At 43.2% G+C, this 18,168-nt stretch overlaps 2 protein-coding genes across 3 annotated transcripts in view; both read left to right on the plus strand.

Moving 5' to 3' along the window:
• Positions 1–6: 6 nt before the first annotated feature.
• tia1 (TIA1 cytotoxic granule-associated RNA binding protein) lies at positions 7–4,180 on the plus strand. 2 transcript variants are annotated; one of them, XM_031578113.1, is made up of 6 exons: positions 7–274; positions 444–539; positions 652–736; positions 1,191–1,332; positions 1,580–1,737; positions 2,386–4,180. In XM_031578113.1, exons 1-6 carry the CDS (start codon positions 190–192, stop codon positions 2,522–2,524), a joined length of 705 nt encoding a protein of 234 aa, XP_031433973.1. In that variant the 5' UTR covers positions 7–189; the 3' UTR covers positions 2,525–4,180. The 2 variants fall into 2 exon arrangements, with proteins under 2 accessions (XP_031433973.1, XP_031433974.1); XM_031578114.1 differs by having other exon boundaries at positions 1,583–1,737.
• Positions 4,181–4,814: 634 nt separating this feature from the next.
• The window catches only part of LOC105903217 (uncharacterized protein C2orf42), a 16,493-nt gene continuing 3,139 nt past the window's right edge, over positions 4,815–18,168 (plus strand). The window contains exons 1-8 of the mRNA XM_042709423.1: positions 4,815–4,857; positions 7,442–8,618; positions 8,867–8,980; positions 9,784–9,888; positions 10,252–10,359; positions 10,656–10,763; positions 16,191–16,291; positions 16,793–16,965. Of these exons, the coding sequence (XP_042565357.1) occupies positions 7,469–8,618; positions 8,867–8,980; positions 9,784–9,888; positions 10,252–10,359; positions 10,656–10,763; positions 16,191–16,291; positions 16,793–16,965 (1,859 nt within the window). The 5' untranslated portion in view covers positions 4,815–4,857; positions 7,442–7,468. The remainder of the gene's footprint in view (positions 4,858–7,441; positions 8,619–8,866; positions 8,981–9,783; positions 9,889–10,251; positions 10,360–10,655; positions 10,764–16,190; positions 16,292–16,792; positions 16,966–18,168) is intronic.

Consider the following 18,168-nt stretch of genomic DNA (forward strand, 5'->3'; position numbering starts at 1 on the left):
ACATTTATTTGGAAGGGAAATGGTGTCTCAGGGTGAGATTTTCCCACATGTCAGCAGTTATAGGGCATATGAAGGGCAGTTATTATCAAAAGCATATGGTTATGAAGAGTCTTCATTGTTGTGTGTGTGTGTGCGAGTGGCACATATTTACATTTCTCCATACAGGATGCAGAGAATGCCATCCAACAGATGGGCGGCCAGTGGCTGGGTGGGCGGCAGATCAGAACTAACTGGGCCACGAGAAAGCCCCCAGCGCCCAAAGCCACCTATGAGAGTGAGTCCCTGCCGTATGACCTCTGAACTTCCACCATAACCACACGTGATTGTGTAGCAATTTGTTATACCTTCACTTGCATATTGTGTGTTTGTATTCTAGAATGTGCATTAAAGTGCTGTAATTGGGTATGTAAGTAGTATTGAAATTTCTCATTTGTCTACCACAGCGAATACCAAGCACCTGTCTTTTGAGGAGGTGGTCAACCAGTCCAGCCCCAGTAACTGCACTGTCTACTGTGGAGGGGTCACCACAGGCCTAACAGGTTGGCACACCTATGGTTCCTCTCAGAGTCTTCAAAGAGCTAGTTCCAAAAAAAAGTTCCTCAGGTTCCCCTCACTTTTATTTTAATGTATGTGGTTTTGTGTTCTTTTCAGAGCAATTGATGCGGCAGACATTCTCCCCCTTCGGCCAAATTATGGAAATTCGTGTTTTTCCAGACAAAGGCTACTCTTTTGTGAGGTGATTGCAGAAGGCCATGCACAACATTCTCAAACACGTTCACTGCTGTAATGGTTAACTGTGCTGCTAATATATGAATAATTGGGTTTGGCTTGGGTGAAAATGAGCGCTTTAAATGTAAAAATATAAAATAATCTGAATCTATTCATTTATAGAACATATGCCTGGCTATATTCACTGTGCTTTTGAAATACTGGACTCCAGGGTTGATTCTGGCTTCAATGAACGGCTGTTGCTGTACTTAGATACATTGTGTTTTTCCCTCATCCACCCGTTTGCTAGCTTTATACCTTTAGTGACCCAACTTCCGTACAGTGGTGATGGAAGCAGTCATCTGAGCAGGGGTGTGAAATTGTGTGAAGTACTCTGAAATGTGACCGCTCGGTATATTACCCCTCACGCTAACTTGCTACCTGGTCCACGTGTACCTGAACGTCTCGTATGGTTTTCCCAGGTTTAACTCCCACGAGGGTGCAGCCCACGCCATTGTCTCTGTCAATGGCACCTCCATAGAAGGCCATGTGGTCAAGTGCTATTGGGGCAAAGAGACGACAGAAATGGTCAGTCCCATGCAGCAGGTACAGCAGATGCCCCAGGTAAGTCGCTATGAGTCTTAACAGGAATAATAAACAGTAATCATGTTGAAACTGACACCATTAATTGATTTTGGTAGAAGAATCAGTACGGTCAACAAATGCCCATTGTAGTTACAACCAACAGGAGATGCATTTAAGATTTCTGTGCGTCTGTGTGGGGTTGTGTGTGTGTGTGCTCTTGTGCCTCTATGTGTTACCCACTCTTACAGCATTTCATTGACATCATTTCCTGTTTTAATCCCCTCAGCAGCAGAACAAAGTAGGCTTCGCTGCCCAACCGTACGGGCAGTGGGGCCAGTGGTACGGCAACACCCAGCAGATCGGCCAATACATGCCCAACGGCTGGCAGGTACCCGCCGCCGCCTACGGCGTCTATGGCCAGGCATGGAACCAGCAGGGCTTCAAGTGAGTGACACTACCTGTTAGCACGCCACCACCTCCTCCACTCCTCACTGCACTGCATTGCAATTGAAAGTTCTGACTGTGCTATAGGTTTCTGAAGGCAGTGAATCTGGGTAGTCAACCTTTAGCCTCTCTCAAATTTGTTAAGAGCTATGATCAAAAATGTTTTCATCATTAGATAAGAACACATTTGAAATAGACCGCAGAGGGCAAATGAGTCATGCCTAACTATTTCCATTGAAGGAACTTCCTGAATGTGAAGATTCAGAGGTGTAAATAAACAAACAAACAAGTCAGTCAGCCAAAATATCTCCCATTAGGATAGTTGGAAAACACCCAGCCCTTGTAACAGAAGGTACATGAAGGGACTGTAATGGTTTTGTCGTTGCACTGTTTTACTGGTGGAAATTACACAATTAGATTATCGGTAGAGAACAGAGAGCTTTGTCAGCAATGAATAATTCTTACATGTTACATGGAGGCATCTGGCTTCTAGATCCTTTTTGAAAGTTCTTCTGGTCTTGATTTTATGTCTGTTCTTTGAAAGAAATGCAGAGATATGTTGGGCCACCAGTGGGTTCGTTGTGTTTCACAGCTTCTGTGCAGGACTTTGAGGCTACCCTGCTCACTCCTTCTCTTTGTGTTCCGCAGCCATTTACAGGCCGGCGCTGGCTGGACGGGAGTCGGTGCCATCAGCAATGGGGGCATGGTGGAACCGACACAGGGAGTCAACGGAACCATGCTCGCCAACCAGTCTGGCATGGGCACGGCCGGCTACCACACACACTGATCGGACTGAACCAACTTGAGCGAGGGGGGTGATTGGGTTTGGGGTGGGGGGTGGTGACATCTTCAGACACCTCCGCTGTGACCTAGAGAGGGGTGGGGTGGAAGCCTGTGCCGTTGGGAGGGGGTATTAAAAGAGGACCCCTGCCCCCCTCAAGGGTCTCCCGTCATCCAGGCGTCCATGATGGGGAGCGGTGTGTTGCCATTTGACTGTTCCCCAACACCTTCCACCTGTAATATTTTTTTCCATGTAAATGTGGGCGGACGATTCAAAGCAAGTTCCCCCATTTTGTGTCTGTGGGGGTTCCAAAGCTATCCTGCCATGGGATTTAGACATACACACTTTTTGAATATACATACACATATACACACAAAACATGTATGTATACTGACACGCACACACATTTACACAAAGTCTTCGGCCTGGAGTCCGATTAAATCAGAGAGGACTATGCCATTTTTAATTCAAACAAACGTGCTATAAAACGAATAAAACTCATTACACAGCCGCTTTTTTTTTTTCTTTTTTTTTTTTTTTCTTCCATCTTGCTTTTTACGTTTAGAGCATTTTCAACTGCTGATCTGGTATGAATGGAGCTTTGCCTTTTTCTTTCCTTCATTTTGGGACTCATTTTTATCTGCAGTTCTCATGAGAGCTGCTGACATGGAATCATGTGAAATATGAGCCTATTGGTTTTTTTATGTTTGTAAAAAACTATGAATAAAATGGTTGTCAACTGTTGTATTTTTTAAATTAGATATTCAATTTCTCAACAAAACAAATTGCAGGGATTACTGCCATTCTTCTTTCTTTAAAGGCAGACAAATATTGCACAATAACTATTACTCTCGGTTACCTTTTCACTGAGAAAAAAAATTGTTACACAAATTCTAGGTATTTTAAATTGTTTTGCATTCCACTTTTTTTTTTCCAACATTTTAGTTTCCTTTCATGGAGGGCTTATAAATATACTGTTTTGTATGTAAATAACCAAACCAATGTCTGTTCAATTGTTCTGATGCTGTATAAAGAAAACTCAGATGTTAATTATGGAAGCAGCTTTTTTATTTTTTTTGCGTTTGGGTTGTGTCTTGGAGGGTGGACTTATGTAAATTAGTGTGCGGCAGTACTGCTGCTGTTGAATGCGGTCAATGCTGACATAGAAACAATGCAACATGATTCTTCCAGGGGTTTTTCCATTTTGGTTTTGTTTCATTTTTGGTTTAAATAAGGGGACTGGGAGGGCCTTTGTGACAGCATTGCCATGCAGTGCAAAATACTCAAACTGAAAAGTAATGTAGAATTAAAGTAATTCTGTGTATAAACAAACTAAATATTAACTTTTTAGTGTTTTTTTTTTTTTTTTATGTAGTGATTAGTCAAAGGAAAAAAACCTGGATGGATCGATGTTTTGCACTGTTTCGCCCTCTAAGTGTCATTTAAACTAGAGGTGGATGAGACCCATTGTGTTGCCTTATTTTGAGTTGATTCCATTTTAACCAACCGAGTATCATGAGAGTAGGCAGTGCCTAAGGATATTTTCAGACCTTATGTTTTTTGTTTGTTGGTTTTATTTTTTTTGGATAATGTTGATGCTACTATCATGTGTTTTTGCTTTGTCCCATTAAAAATGCTGATGCGTACCAACACACTTTCAGAGAAAGTTGTACTGTTGATTTTTTTAAAATGTGTTTTGCATATACGCCTACAGTGTGTGTCTATATGTACAGTATAGATAGATAGAAAAGCCTTTATTGTCATTGTATTTATACAACGAAATTTTGAGTGCTTCTCCTGTTGGTGTGACGAGGGACAACATATAACACAACAACAACATATAACATAACAATACTACAACTGTCCAAAAACAGTAGGAACAGCCCCCCCAAAAATATATATATATACATTAAGAGTAGAACAAAGTGCGGTGGCATAGACTAAAGTACTTCAATAAATACATCAATTAATACAGCTTTGTGTATGCACATGTGTAAGGTGACTGAGATGGTATGTGACTTGTAGTCAATAAAGTGTTTAGTGCATGTCGGTATTTAGAGTTCTGATGGCTGTCGGGAAAAAACTGTTCTTAAGACGCGTGGTCCTTGCTTTAAAGGATCTGTACCGTCTGCCTGAGGGCAGGAGAGTAAACAGGTGGTGGCCTGGGTGAGAGGAGTCTTTTAAGATGTTATTGGCCCTGCTAAGGTAGCGGGAGCGGGCAATGAATTCCAGGGAGGGCAGTGAGCAGCCAGTGATTTTTTTGTGCTGTGTTGATGACCCTTTGGAGGGCTCTCTTGTCTGCTGCGGTGCAACCGGAGTACCACGCCGAGATGCAGTAGGTTAGTACACTTTCGATAGTGGTGCGGTAGAAGGCCACCATCAGTTTACACTCCAGGTTGTTTTTCCTGAGTACTCTCAGGAAGTGTAGTCGCTGCTGTGCCTTTTTTACTGTCTCTGAGGTGTTGACAGACCATGAGAGGTCATCTGATAAATTGGCTCCTAGGAATTTGAAGGTGTGGACCTTCTCCACACAGTCCCCGTTGATGTAGAGTGGGGCCGGAACTGCACTTTGCCTTCTGTAGTCCAGAATTAATTCTTTCGTTTTTGTGGTGTTCAGTGACAGATTGTTGTCTGAGCACCACACTGTCAGTTTCTGTACTTCATCCCTGTACGCTGATTCGTCATCTTCTGATATGAGCCCGATCACGGTGGTGTCGTTTGACTGTTCCCCAGTCGGTGGACAATTAAAAAAAAGTTCCCCCATTTTGTGTGGAGATCCCAAAGCTATCTTGCCATGGGATGTAGACATACACACTGTATACAAACGTATACACACAAAGTCTTCGGCCTGGAGTGCCATTAAACCAAAGATTATGCAATTTTTAGTTCAAACAAACGTTCTATAAAACTCATTTCACAGTCGCAACTTTTTCTTTCCTTCCATTTTTTTTTTGTATATATGCGTATAGGTGTGATTAGATTTTGGTGCGCCAATGAACCAGCCTATTGGAAGTCTTTAGATATCTAGATCTAGACTATTATTAAGACCCGGTGTCATAGAGAACTATGATGATTGGCCTGATTATGTATGAACGAAAATGTTTTCCTAATGAAGGTTAAATAATAAGACCTCTGGAATGAGGAAACAGGAGATGCATTTAAAGATATTACAGGTCGAGGCTACCTCGCTTTACAGCGAACACAACAATAGTGTGACAACCCTCTAGCTTTGCGTAATCAGCCGAACAGCCAACCACAAGGCTCGTTACAGCCGCAGTCATGTGGCTCGTTTGTAAGGAGCAATGGCGACGCCTGAGACGAACATGTAGCCCGTTGTTTCATGCGAGTCCCGACCATACAGCGCCACGACATTAGGTTTTGAAAAGGTAGGCATGTAAGCGAAACTGTTGAGAGGTTATAATGGCACACGCAGCTAAAATGCACGCAGAGTCGATACAGTTCATTGTTCTGTTACTATCTGTTATCAAGTTTACGAGCCTCTAAATGCAAATTTAGCAGGTGAAGCGGCCCAGACACAGAAAATGATACTTTATTATGGCAAGTGTAGTATAACCTCTTATTCCATCGCACGATCATGGTCGAATAATAATGGAAAATTACATGTTAAAAACAATCGTTTGCTGTCGCGTTTTTAATAGCTCCTCTCCATAAAAGTATGCCGGCCTGCAACACTATAGCATACATTATGGCTTAGTTTATATGTAATACGTTTCTTTGGATGTCAAAACTAGGTCTACAATCTCACATTAAAATAACTGAGTACATTTCGGTGCAGTGGCGCCCTCACCTGTACGCAAAGTACGCACACTGCATACCGTAACAGTGGCACAGGGCGGGCTGAGTGTTCTTGATGAGATATACTGTAGGCATTCGTGAACTTGAAGCGGAATTGGCGGAAGCGCAATATAATAGCGTGAAAGTAAATTGAAATAATGTCAAAATATTCAATTTGACTTAACTTTTTAACACTAAAACAATAACAAAACAAGCAGGCCTTGGAGCCCAACTTAGCTGTCACTTAGTGATGCCCAATCTAGTTTGCAGATGTGGAGTTGGAACTTGAGCTGGCGCAACACAGTGATGTTGCAGGGAACTCAACTGATTCTGATCTGTGCACCATCATGAGAGAGACAGTGGACATGTACCCAAACATTCACAATATCATTAAAATTCTACTGATTATGCCTGTCTTGACTGCTTCGTCAGAAAATGTAATTTAGCTGCTTGAGACGTGTAAAGACTGCTTACCTGAGGAACAGTATGACAGAGACATATTGGTTTTAATAACATGATTGGCTCTAATGAGTGTTGATAGACTTTGAAAGCAATAAGGAGAATTTTGAGGGAGTTGGGACCATTGAAACACATTTGTTCCAGTGTTTATCAGATCGACGTTCATTCTTTCTTTCCAAGTGCGTTTAAAACCCGTTGATGCTTTAGCCCTTCATCATTGGCTTTACTGACATCAGAGTGATCTAAAATCTGAAAACGTGTCACAAAAAACGTACGCAGAGTATAACGCAAACTATGGCAAAAAGAGAGCCAGATCATATTTTGGCAGGAGCAACCCTTCAAAACTACCACAAAGTTGGCTAAGTTATATAACAAGATTCAATCAACCGATTTCTTTTCAAATGCGACTTGTTTTGTAATGCAGTCTTTGACACACTGACGCCCATGTCCCAGGTGCTCTCGTTCACTTCCGTTTACGTCAGTTCCGTAAATTGATGGGTTGTCTACGTTTACTGAAAATGAGCTACTGCCACTTAGGTTAGGTTAGGTTATTGAGTGTGCGTACTATGCACGGGAATTCTGCAGGCGCCCCTGTCTCAGAGTGTATAAGAGTTTATAAATTGTACGTTTTTATTGATAAGGCATTAAACATTATTTTGTATTATTTAGGGAGGACAGTCGTTCCACAATAGACTGATGGAGGGTCATCCAGTAGAATCAGCATTGCCACTGTCACAGACAGTGGTTCCCCCGGCGGTGCAGACCTCCTCCTCAGGCAGTCTGTGTGCCAAACCCCGGGACAGGATGAAGACTCCAGCTTTCCTGTCCAACTTGGGGAAGCCCACCCTGCGTGGCATCCGCAAGTGCCCTCAGTGTGGCATCTACAACGGCACACGGGGCCTCAGCTGCAAGAACAAGGCCTGTGGCGCAGTCTTCCGGGATGGGACAGTGACTGGAGCTCGGAGGTCGGCGAAGAAGGGAGTTAGAGGAGGCTCAGAGGTGGTGAGGATTGTGACGGATGGAGGAGGAGCTGTAGGAGGAGGTGCATTCGTGGATGGTGGCAGTGGAGGATCTTCGTCGTCATCTTCCTCCTCAGCGGGGGCCCCTCAGGTGTTCTCACTGCGCCAGCGCGGCCGGGGCCCGGAGCAGAGGGGCTTCGTGGAGCTAACGCTCACCGACACGGCCATCGCCACCACCGACGGCACACTGCTCACCCGCCTCAGCCTTGGGCGCTGTTTCCTGCCCGTCTGCAGACGCCAACAACAACAACAACAACAACAACAACAAAACCAGCGGGAGGGCGCTTCTTCGTCTCCACCCCCATCTTCCTCACCCCAGGCTTCGGACAGCCCCTGCGGGCATGTGCGGCAGGCCATGGAGTGCCCTGCTGGCCAGGTTGCCACGCCACTCCCGCTGAAGAGCTCAGTGCTGGAGGGGCTACCAGTCTCAGCCCAGACCCGGCAGGAGCTGTGGCGGCTGGCCATGGACACCCTGGGCCCCCTGGTGCAGCGGGTCTCACGGAGCTCACTGGTGGTCAAATGTCACACAAGCGAGGCCCAACCACTGGGGCTGCTGCACTGCACCGTGGGAGGTGCTGGGGCGAAGGGTGAGAGTGGGGGGGTGGTTTTTCGTTGTGCGTGCCAGCAAGGGGTGAAGCCTTCCAGCCTGGGCAGTCTGGGCTCCTCTGATGTGATGAAAGAGACAGTGTTAGCGGATGTGTCGCCTCTCTCTCCTAAATCCGTGGGAGCCACGCGGTGTCTGCACTTCTACGCCTGTGTTTGTGCCTTTGCCAGTGATGATAAACTGGCTGTTGAATTTGCTCACTTCCTCAGCCACTGTTCAAATGGTATTATATGGTAGTTTAAGCATGCATGGGTTCTACTCTAATAGAATTGGCCTTGTATGTTTTGTTGTTATCTGACATCAGACTGTGTGTGTGTGTGTGTGTGTGTGTTTGTGTGTGTGTGTGTGTGTGTCTGTCTGTCTGTATGTTTCTATGTGAGTGAGAATATGTGTGAATGCTCGTGTCTTTGTGTGTGTTGTACTGTTTGTGTGTGTGTGTGTATACCTGTGTGCGTGAATGTGTGTTTGTAGGGCTGCAGGTGAGCATTGGCTCCTCAGCACTCTGTGCCTCTGATGCCCAGCCAATTCCTGAGCCAATCACTCCACACAGAACAAAGAGGCTGAAAGCAGAGGAGCCAATCACAGGTCAGCTTTCTTTCCTTTGTGCTACATGCTGATCAACAGATGTAATATGATGACCCTCTCATAACATGATGACCCAGAAGACAGAGAGAAGTATAAATAGAATTACCATGTAAACTACTTTCAGACTCACCCAGTTGCCTCTAAAGAGAAGATAGATCTGGTGTCGTAAGTTGAAAGCTGTCTACTCTTTGATAGGGCCTCTATGAAAAGAAAACACAGACACTACTTTTATAATTCTACCAACAGACAGGAAGGAGACCATTCCTAATGTGCTAATTTAAACCTCTGTGCAATTCAAAGCAGGGTATTGACTATTCATTTTTCAATTCATAATCATTTCCACCATGTCAGTCTCGTATGCATTATGCATCCTGTCATGGTGTTAACCAGTATGATGCACAACTGTGTTCTTCCTTTGATGTTCTCCAGTGTTTCTGCTGTTTTTTTTGTCATCTACTGTCTGTCTTTGCTATTTTTGTCTCTTTCCTGACCCGTGCCTACTGTCTCACTGATATGAAACTCTGATTACTTATTTTTCTGTTATTTTTGTGTCTCTGTCACTTAATGTGCTGTTTCTCTGTGTGTCTCTATCATTGCTGTCTGTCTACCTTCTCTGCTGCCTCTCCATCTCTCTCCTTCCTGTTTTTTTCCCATCTCTCTTTTTCTGAGCTCTCTCTCGCTCCCTCTCTCTCTCTCTCTCATGTCTATTTTTCTTTTGTCTCTTGCTGCCTGTCTTGTCTCTTCCTCTGCCTTCCTGTCTGTCTCCCTCATGTCTCCTACTGTCTCTACTCGGCCCAAACCAGTGGCCTGTCCCACTCTGGCTGTCAGGGAGGCCGGTGCTCCGGCCCTTGGCCCCCGCAAGCCCAGCAGCCGGAAACACGCTCCTTCCATTGGGCACAAGACCCCAGGTCTGCCAGCCTCTGTCTCTCTCCTCTCCTCTCCTCTCCTTTACTCTCATGGCCCCCTTGCTCCTTCGTTCATTTTGTTCTTACTCTTTTCCCCAGTTCCACTGTATTTGTTTGTTCATGTTTGTAAATTTCTAGTTGTGTCACCAACCCTCCCTACCCAGCACGTTTAAACCATGTGATTTTCCTGTTCACACACATTCACTATATTTCCCCATTATTGCTCAGATGCCTAACCAAAACTGTAGCGTCCATCTTACTGTGTATCATCCAGGACTGAATGCCTTCTACCTTCGTATGAACACATTACACATTTTTGCTGACACGAATATGAGTCTGTAATTCATATGACTGATGTTCACCTAGTAGGGAATAACCAGCTCGTGGACGAGTCCCATGTCTCCCTACCATTTCAACACTGGCTGGCCAGCGTCAATGAGAAGATCCACCAGTCAATGCACTACCAGTTTGATGGTAACACACACGCATGCAGTACCCACTACTACTCCATGTTATAGTAATATATTAATATACATTTCTAGTGTACATATTCCACTGCTTAGAACTGGATGCAGAATAATTTCACATTTTATACTTTCACTAAGTCTGTCTGATAATAATACATCTTTAATACATGTTCAGAATAAAAATCACCTGAAAGGCCTTTTATCATTTGTTGTAAATGGATTTACTGTAATAGTGTTGATGCTGATGGTGATAGTGGTGTTGGTAATTATATCCTGATCGTTGTTTTGTGATGAATGTCGTAGGGAAACCGGAGCCCCTGGTCTTCCACATCCCACAGTCCTTCTTCAATGCCCTGCAGCAGCGCCTCTCCCTGGGGAGTAAAAAGAGACGGCTCCCCAACTCCACCACCGGTGAGTGGCCTCTACAATCATCCCCACATATCCTACTGCACACATTAGTAGACTTAGGGGTCATGCAGACGAAGTCTAGTTTGCCTGAACCCGGAGAGAACCGTCTCCGGATAGCCCTATCGTGCAGACGAACGCACTGTATCCGCACACTGTATCCGCACTCCCTCGAATCGGGGGTTCAAAGTGAGGGGTCATGCAGACGAAGTCTAGTTTGCCTGAACCCGGAGAAAACCGTCTCCGGATAGCCCTATCGTGCAGACGAACGCACTGTATCCGTACACTGTATCCGCACTCAGGGGCGGTTTTTCCTACAGGCGGTATAGGCGGTCGCCTAGGGCGCCACTCGGGGGGCGCAAAAAACTGCGCCCAGCAAAAAAAAAAAAAAAAAAAGAATTGTGTTTTTTTTTTTGCTGGACAGAGTTTTTTTTGCGCCCCCTTCTATATCTCCAACAAAAATTTTGACATAAAAAAAAAAAATCAAACATTAGGGTAAAATGAGCCAAAAAAATCGAAAACGGAAGAGGTACGTACGTCCTTAGTGTTGTCAGAACATGCGAGCACAGTGAGGCGTTTGGTTAGAGTGTGTGTGTGTTCAAGAAACTTTGAAGAACAAAATAATGAAGAGGCAAAAGCCATCCAGGGCACAATTTATGAAGAAAAGAAAGGAAGAAGAAGAGAAACGTGCCAAGGAGAAAGGTAAATCCTTAAATCCTGTTCTAGCCTAGAATGAATTCCAGATAAGAAAACGTTCACGAATGCGTGAATTGCCCCCGGCACTTTAGTGGAGTTAAGAAGAAAAGATGTACCTTATCATTGAAAGTTTTCCTACTCCCTGTCACATAGTTCTTTAAGGATTTTACAGAGGCGGTATATAAAAAATTATATGTCCATTTATTCTACATTATACAAAAAAGACATGATTAAAATAGGGGCGCACATATAAAGCCAATAGCCAATGCAACAACACTACACGTATCTTACTCGTTGCATAGCACACCCATTAAGGAAGCCAAACACGGCAACTTCAGTGAGGAATACTGGTAAAAATCCAAGTGTTGTATTGTCAACTTTAGCGAATGGATGTATGTAATCTTGCTAGTTAGCTAACGTTAGCTAGCCAGTGACTTGTGACGTTCCTTGTTATTGCCATTCAGTCGAAACATCAGTTCAAGTTCAGCTGTACCGCAATTTGAGTCATTTTGCGTCATAAAAGTTTGAGTAATCAAATTTGGACAGCTTTAGTTTTGGTGGAGCGAGCTAGCCAGTTTAATTAGACATGATTCAACTAATGAAGAGCTATGCATCTTGGAATAAAAAAATGCCAGGCTGTCCAAATATACCAAAATGCTTAATAGCTACATTTAACAAATGATGATAATACATACTTTTGTAATATAATTTTAGATTCACTTTTAGAAGACTAAGAAAACATTATTTGCAGGCGATTGGGAAGATGACGTGGAGGTGTGTGTGTGTGTGTCCATAAACATTTGAACAGGGGGCGTGGCCGGAGCGTAGTCCAGCACAGGCGTGACATTTTCTCAGTGATTTGTTCTTGAATTAATGTTTGTTCATCGTCACGATCGTTGTTGTGTTTATGTGAAAGAAATTCAGTCTTACAGGGCAAAATAGCGTTTGAAAGTTGCAATTCCGTTTTCGTAGGGGAAAAAAATATGTTTTATTTTGGGGGGGGGGGGGGGGGGGGGGGGGGGGGGGGGGGCGGGCGCCAGGAGTGAAGCTCGCCTAGAGCGCCAAATGTGCTAGGGCCTCCCCTGTCCGCACTCCCTCGAATCGGGGGTCCAAAGTGAGTAAACTCGAAATCCGGTCGCGGGTTGGTGTTCGTATGCACGCTATCCGCAAACCTAATCGGATTGCCCCACGTGATCGCATCATTAGACCAGCCAGAACAACGGACAACCGGCATTATTTAATAACTGAATGGGTTGCCATGGCGCAGTGAGTGTGGCAGCCAGTTATAACAGCTCTCCAGTAAAAAAAAAAATTCGTCCTATTACCTTGCTGCTTTTCCACGTGAATTTCCCTAACGGGATTAATACAAATGTATCTATCTATCTGTTGTTAGGAAACACTTTAATCTATCACTGTTTAATCTATTTGCATCAGACCATTTTTCAAAAACCAGTTTTTAAAAGTGTCAGCAATAGCCTATATGAGCAAATCTGACGTGAAAAGATTTTTTATTATAGACGGAAGTTTCAAAACGGTCTGTAATAAAGATGAATGTTACGTTAGCTTTAGTCCTGTCAGACAACGATAGCTACTAGCTAGCGTTAACGTTACTTCAGAGGTAGCCTACAGTACGTGAAGGACAAAGCCCTCAACAATAGCCTACATTTGTTGTTAGTAATAAAACCATGAAATTGGAAGCAATTGTAAACCATGAAACATCCAGGATCCACAGCACTTGCATTGTGGTCTCTCGTGCTCAAGCTCAGCATCTCCATAAAGCACAGGCATTTAAACAACTCAGGCATGTCATGTTGCACATTGCTTTGTTGCACTGTTCTAAACTCTTTATTATCAATCAGGGTTTTTCCTGGGTCAAAATGGGTCTTCGGTGTTCCGTGCTGGCGCGCGCAGTCTGTTACCATGTCACCTGGTAGCTTACATTTTACCATTTCATAAATAATGAGGATATGCTTCAGGAAATCATTTTGCTTCCACTTTAGATTCAAATAGATTGACAATAGTCCAAGCCCCATGGTGCTATCATGTATGGTTCAAAGATTATTAAGGTTTACCTTTACATATATATGCAAACTACTGAAATGTATATCAATAGAATCTAGAACTAACCAGTGGTCAGAAATGGAACACACAAATTATGAAAATCAAGTTTATCTATTATTACTATTCATTTTTATTATACAAACCTACATACCATTATTTTTGTTTTTATTATTAAAACTGTCCACAAATATGTTTAATAGTGTGTTTAACTTCTATTGGCCCACCAATGGAGGCTGCGTTGGAAATCAAACTTTTGTCAGCATTTTGAGTGGACATTTCATTTGCATTTGTACAGGTGTATTCGTGCACGTCGGGCTGGCCCTCGCAGCGGAACGACAGTTTACAACCGCACCGGTTTATCAATGATAATATTAATTCGAGATGCAACACAAATATATCCGCTCTCCTCCGAACGAGCTGAGCTTTCATTGATAAACCAATGCGGTTGTCTGCCTCTCCCGAGGACCCGCGGTCTACTGGTACTCGTTCAAACGGGTAAACAAATCAAATAATAGCCTACACCTGTGTAGGTCCTCAACATAGCAGATATTGTAATACATTGAAAGCCATGAATACTGAAAATGGAATGTTATGCTCAAAATCACCGCCGACTGATGAAGTCAGGATGCATACGCAAGTTGAGTGATTGGCAGCTGGCCGCTCTGTCCATTCGCGCACCTCACAGTTGCGTATTGTTCAGACAAGAAGACACGCTTATCAACTCGATTACTATTGATCAAAACAGAACGAGGTTTCGGCTGTAGCCTATACTTGAAACATACTATTGAGACCATATTCGAACATGCATTGCACGCGTGATGAAGGCGCATCCCACCACCTGAGTGAAATAATTCATATCTATAAATAACAGCTCACCTTTATTTTTTTAACCAGATTTGTAAACAGGTCGCGATCAATATTTTGCAGTACAATAGGCTACCTTGGTTAAAAATCGAATTACGGTAGATGCATGCTAGCATTGCGCTAAATAATTAGACAGCTAACATTAATTAGTGGTGTTAACATAAAGTCAGTTATTGTATATGGCATTAATATTATTCTAAAACACCTTCACTAGTTGTTTTAACCAGATTTGTAAGCAGGTTGTAAACAACATTTTTGAAGTGCCTTGGTTTAAAACAGCTTAAAGCTAGCTACATTAAGTTGCTTGCTCAAATCTCAAATTCAAACCAACGTATTCTCTAAACTGGCAAGCTTGGAGCAGCCTCTTTTCAATGATTGGCTCAGGGGGTGGGAGGTGGGACAAGCTGCTGCCTTGAAATCGACGGTGAGGGCTCAAAACACCATTAAGCTGAATTGCGCCATGAATGACAGCTTTTTTTTTTTTATTTTTTATCGCAGACTTTTTTTGGAATTTTCTCTATGCAGGAAAAACCCTGTCAATAACAAATATAATAATTTTTCGCTTAACCTACAGTCTGCCCTTACCACTGATTTTATAAACCACCATAATGTGTTACTGTGCAGATTAAATGTAGGCTATGCGGCTAAGCTAAACGTTGCTAGTTGGAGCTCAACTACTGTCATATGTTACTTTATTAGCATGCTCCTGTCTTCTTCTCCGTTTTCTTCAGTTGTCTGTAGCACCTTAAAGCGCCACCAACAGGCGTGGGGGATGTACTACAGCTGAGTCAATCGGATTCGCTGGGTTCATGTGCACGCGATTTAAAAAGTTGATATGTGTGAAAAATGAACCCGGGTTCAGGCAAACTAGGCTTCGTCTGCATGAGGCCTTAGCTGCCACATCAGTAGTGGAGTACTGATATGGGGCAGGGCCACGCTGCAATGTGAGGTTGTACCACAGTTCATGACAGTTGACTTGTTTTGGTTTGTTTTGTTGATTTGATCAAAAAGACAAGAAGAGTTGACCCCATTAATAGGACTATGCAGAGATCTTGAGCCATTGATCGTTGCTGGAGCCCTGACACCTCTGTGTTCCCTGTGAACAGATGGGGTCTCAGACCTGGTGACACCCTCCCAGATAATAATTAGCATTTTAGGGATACCCCCCCCCCCCCATTACCATTTAGGTCAACATAAATGAAGATCTCACATTATACATGTATTTGTAATACCCATGAAACCCATGAAGAAGCACTTTTCTTACAAAAAATAGTTTATGCCATGAAAATGTTGCTGGATGTTTGTTGTTACGACCTCCTGTGCCCTCTTCAGGCCTTGCACTCCCAGTGCACAGATAGTGCAGAGCTGGCTGGATTAATTAGTTAATCATGCACCTGGTTAGAGGGTTTGGGTATATAAGGGGTTGCTCTCTCTCTCTCTGTTAGGGATTTCTTCTCTTTTAGGCTCATTACTCTTCTTGTTGTCACTTTTGTTGATCTCTCGCCCACAGGCACCTTCTCTTACTTTATCTCCAAACATCCTACTGATGCTCACGTTACACACACTTACCTACATACATCCTTTTCTTGACCCTAGACATCTTGCTTTTGACTACAGTTCTTAATTATTTTTGAGTGTTTTCAATAAACGTAATGTTCATTTAACCCATATCTGTGTTGTCCTCGTCCTGTTGCGGTAAGGGCCCACCGTAACAATGTGTAAAGTTAGTGTTCGGGTTAGAACCCCATAGAACCCGTCACCTCTGGCCTAGTGTGATGCATGTTCTAACAGTCTTGTGTTCCTCTATCTCAGCATTTGTCCGCCAGGACGCCCTGCCTCTGGGTTCTTTCTCCAAGTATACCTGGCACATCACCAACCTCATGCACGTCAAACAGATCTTTGATACACCAGAGGTACTCTTCACTCTGCTTTGTTTCTATTTTATCTTCATGTTTTAATCTTTACATATTGGTTTTCTATTGCTGACTCGTATTTTTTAGTGTCACTGCAAAAGCAATTTGTTCATAATTCTACAATGTACGTTCCACATTCATTCAATACGAAGCATTATTAGGTCTTAAGATCTTAGATCACTTAAGTCACCTAGCCTGTTATCATTTGTAATTACTAAATGTTACAGTAATTAGTAAGCATAAGTTACATTGTTATTATATTGTAATAGAGTAAAAAAATCAGTTAAATCAAAAATATGCTTTTCATTGGGTGCGTTAGTGTGTCAGTGAGTGGTTGTTGATGATTAGCAAACAGTATAACTACCCAGAGATTTTGTGAACTGCTGTGATGTAGGCACCAAACAACTATTCGATTATGTTTCAAATTTAAAATGCCAATCTTGCCTTTGGTTTCTGCCCAACCCCACCCCCGACCCCCTTGTCCAATGACCCTCCTCTCAGCTGCCCTTGAAGCTGACGCAGAGTTTCGTGAGGAACAGTGACAGCTCCTACTCACCCTTCACCTGCCCGGAGGTCCCTGCCGAACCCCTGGCAGAGGCATTCGGCCGGACAGACCGGCCCCAGGCCATCCGACCCCACGAGCTGCACACCTTTCTTAAAGTGGGTAAGTGTCAGTACGAGCGCGCGCGTGTGTGTGTGTGTGTGTGTGTGTGTGTGTGTGTGTGTGTGTGTGTGTGTCGGGGACGTGCGGTCCTATGAGGCAGGTGAGGCAGAGCCTCACCTGTCATCTTGAAAAGTAAAAAAAAAAAAAATAATAATAATTATAAAATAAAATAAATATTGATATTTCTCTATTAATCTGTGGTATAGGTGTAATTTCTGCATGATTCCAATCATTTCGAGCATTTTTATAATCAAAATCGCTGAATTCGATTAGGCCGTTTTAAAACATGTTTGTTTTCTAAACCGTCTTTTTCATACGTGAGTGATGGTGTAAATAGTTTTAGTTCGCTAACGAGCCGTAGTTTGTACTATATAGCCTTGCACACATTTCCCCCTTACCTTTCCTTTTCCCCCTTGATGATTAAATATTTCTTAGACTATAACGTTTTGTGTTGCGTGGTTTATGAGTCTACCATCGACTCCATACAATGTGAATAACGTTGATTAAACTTGACAGAGACAAGGTAAATGAGGTATTAACAAATAGCATAGCTAACCGTAAGCAAGGCTATATAGTACAAACTACGGCTCGTTAGCGAACTAAAACTATTTACACCATCACTCACGTATGAAAAAGACGGTTTAGAAAACAAACATGTTTTAAAACGGCCTAATACTGATCAAATTATTACTTACAACACGTCTCCGTTTCAATGTGTTGGAGCTGTCGCGGCAGCAGTGAAAGATGTCAACATGAGTAATCGGTGAAACGGGTGTCAATAAGGCTGCATCTGATTGGTTAATAATTTTCTTACACCAGTATAACATCGTGTTATTGGTTCGACTGATTTAGTAGGCAACTGTGTTAGCCGGCGAGTTTAACAAACTTTTACACTATGGGTTGGACAAACTCCACGGGAAACTGTCCTGGCAACAACTGGTTTATCGTTAGAAATTATATAATCATCCCAACTTTAGAAATTCAGGTCCTCCTAAATTAAAATGCAAAGTTGAACAGATACGAGGCTTCGGCCCACCACCTAAGTGCCTCACCTAGGATTGCGCAATCGCTCCAAACTGGGTTTTGCACATGCGTGCGCATGCGTAGAACTTTTGAGCAGAGCTCAAAACGCATTGAAAAATCATGTAGGTGAGGCACACAGTACCTCTGCCTCAATGAAGGGGGCGTGCGAGAGCGCACCTGTCGGGGTTAT

This window comes from Clupea harengus, chromosome 12 (assembly GCF_900700415.2).
Source record: "Clupea harengus chromosome 12, Ch_v2.0.2, whole genome shotgun sequence".
In the NCBI taxonomy this organism is placed as follows: domain Eukaryota; kingdom Metazoa; phylum Chordata; class Actinopteri; order Clupeiformes; family Clupeidae; genus Clupea; species Clupea harengus.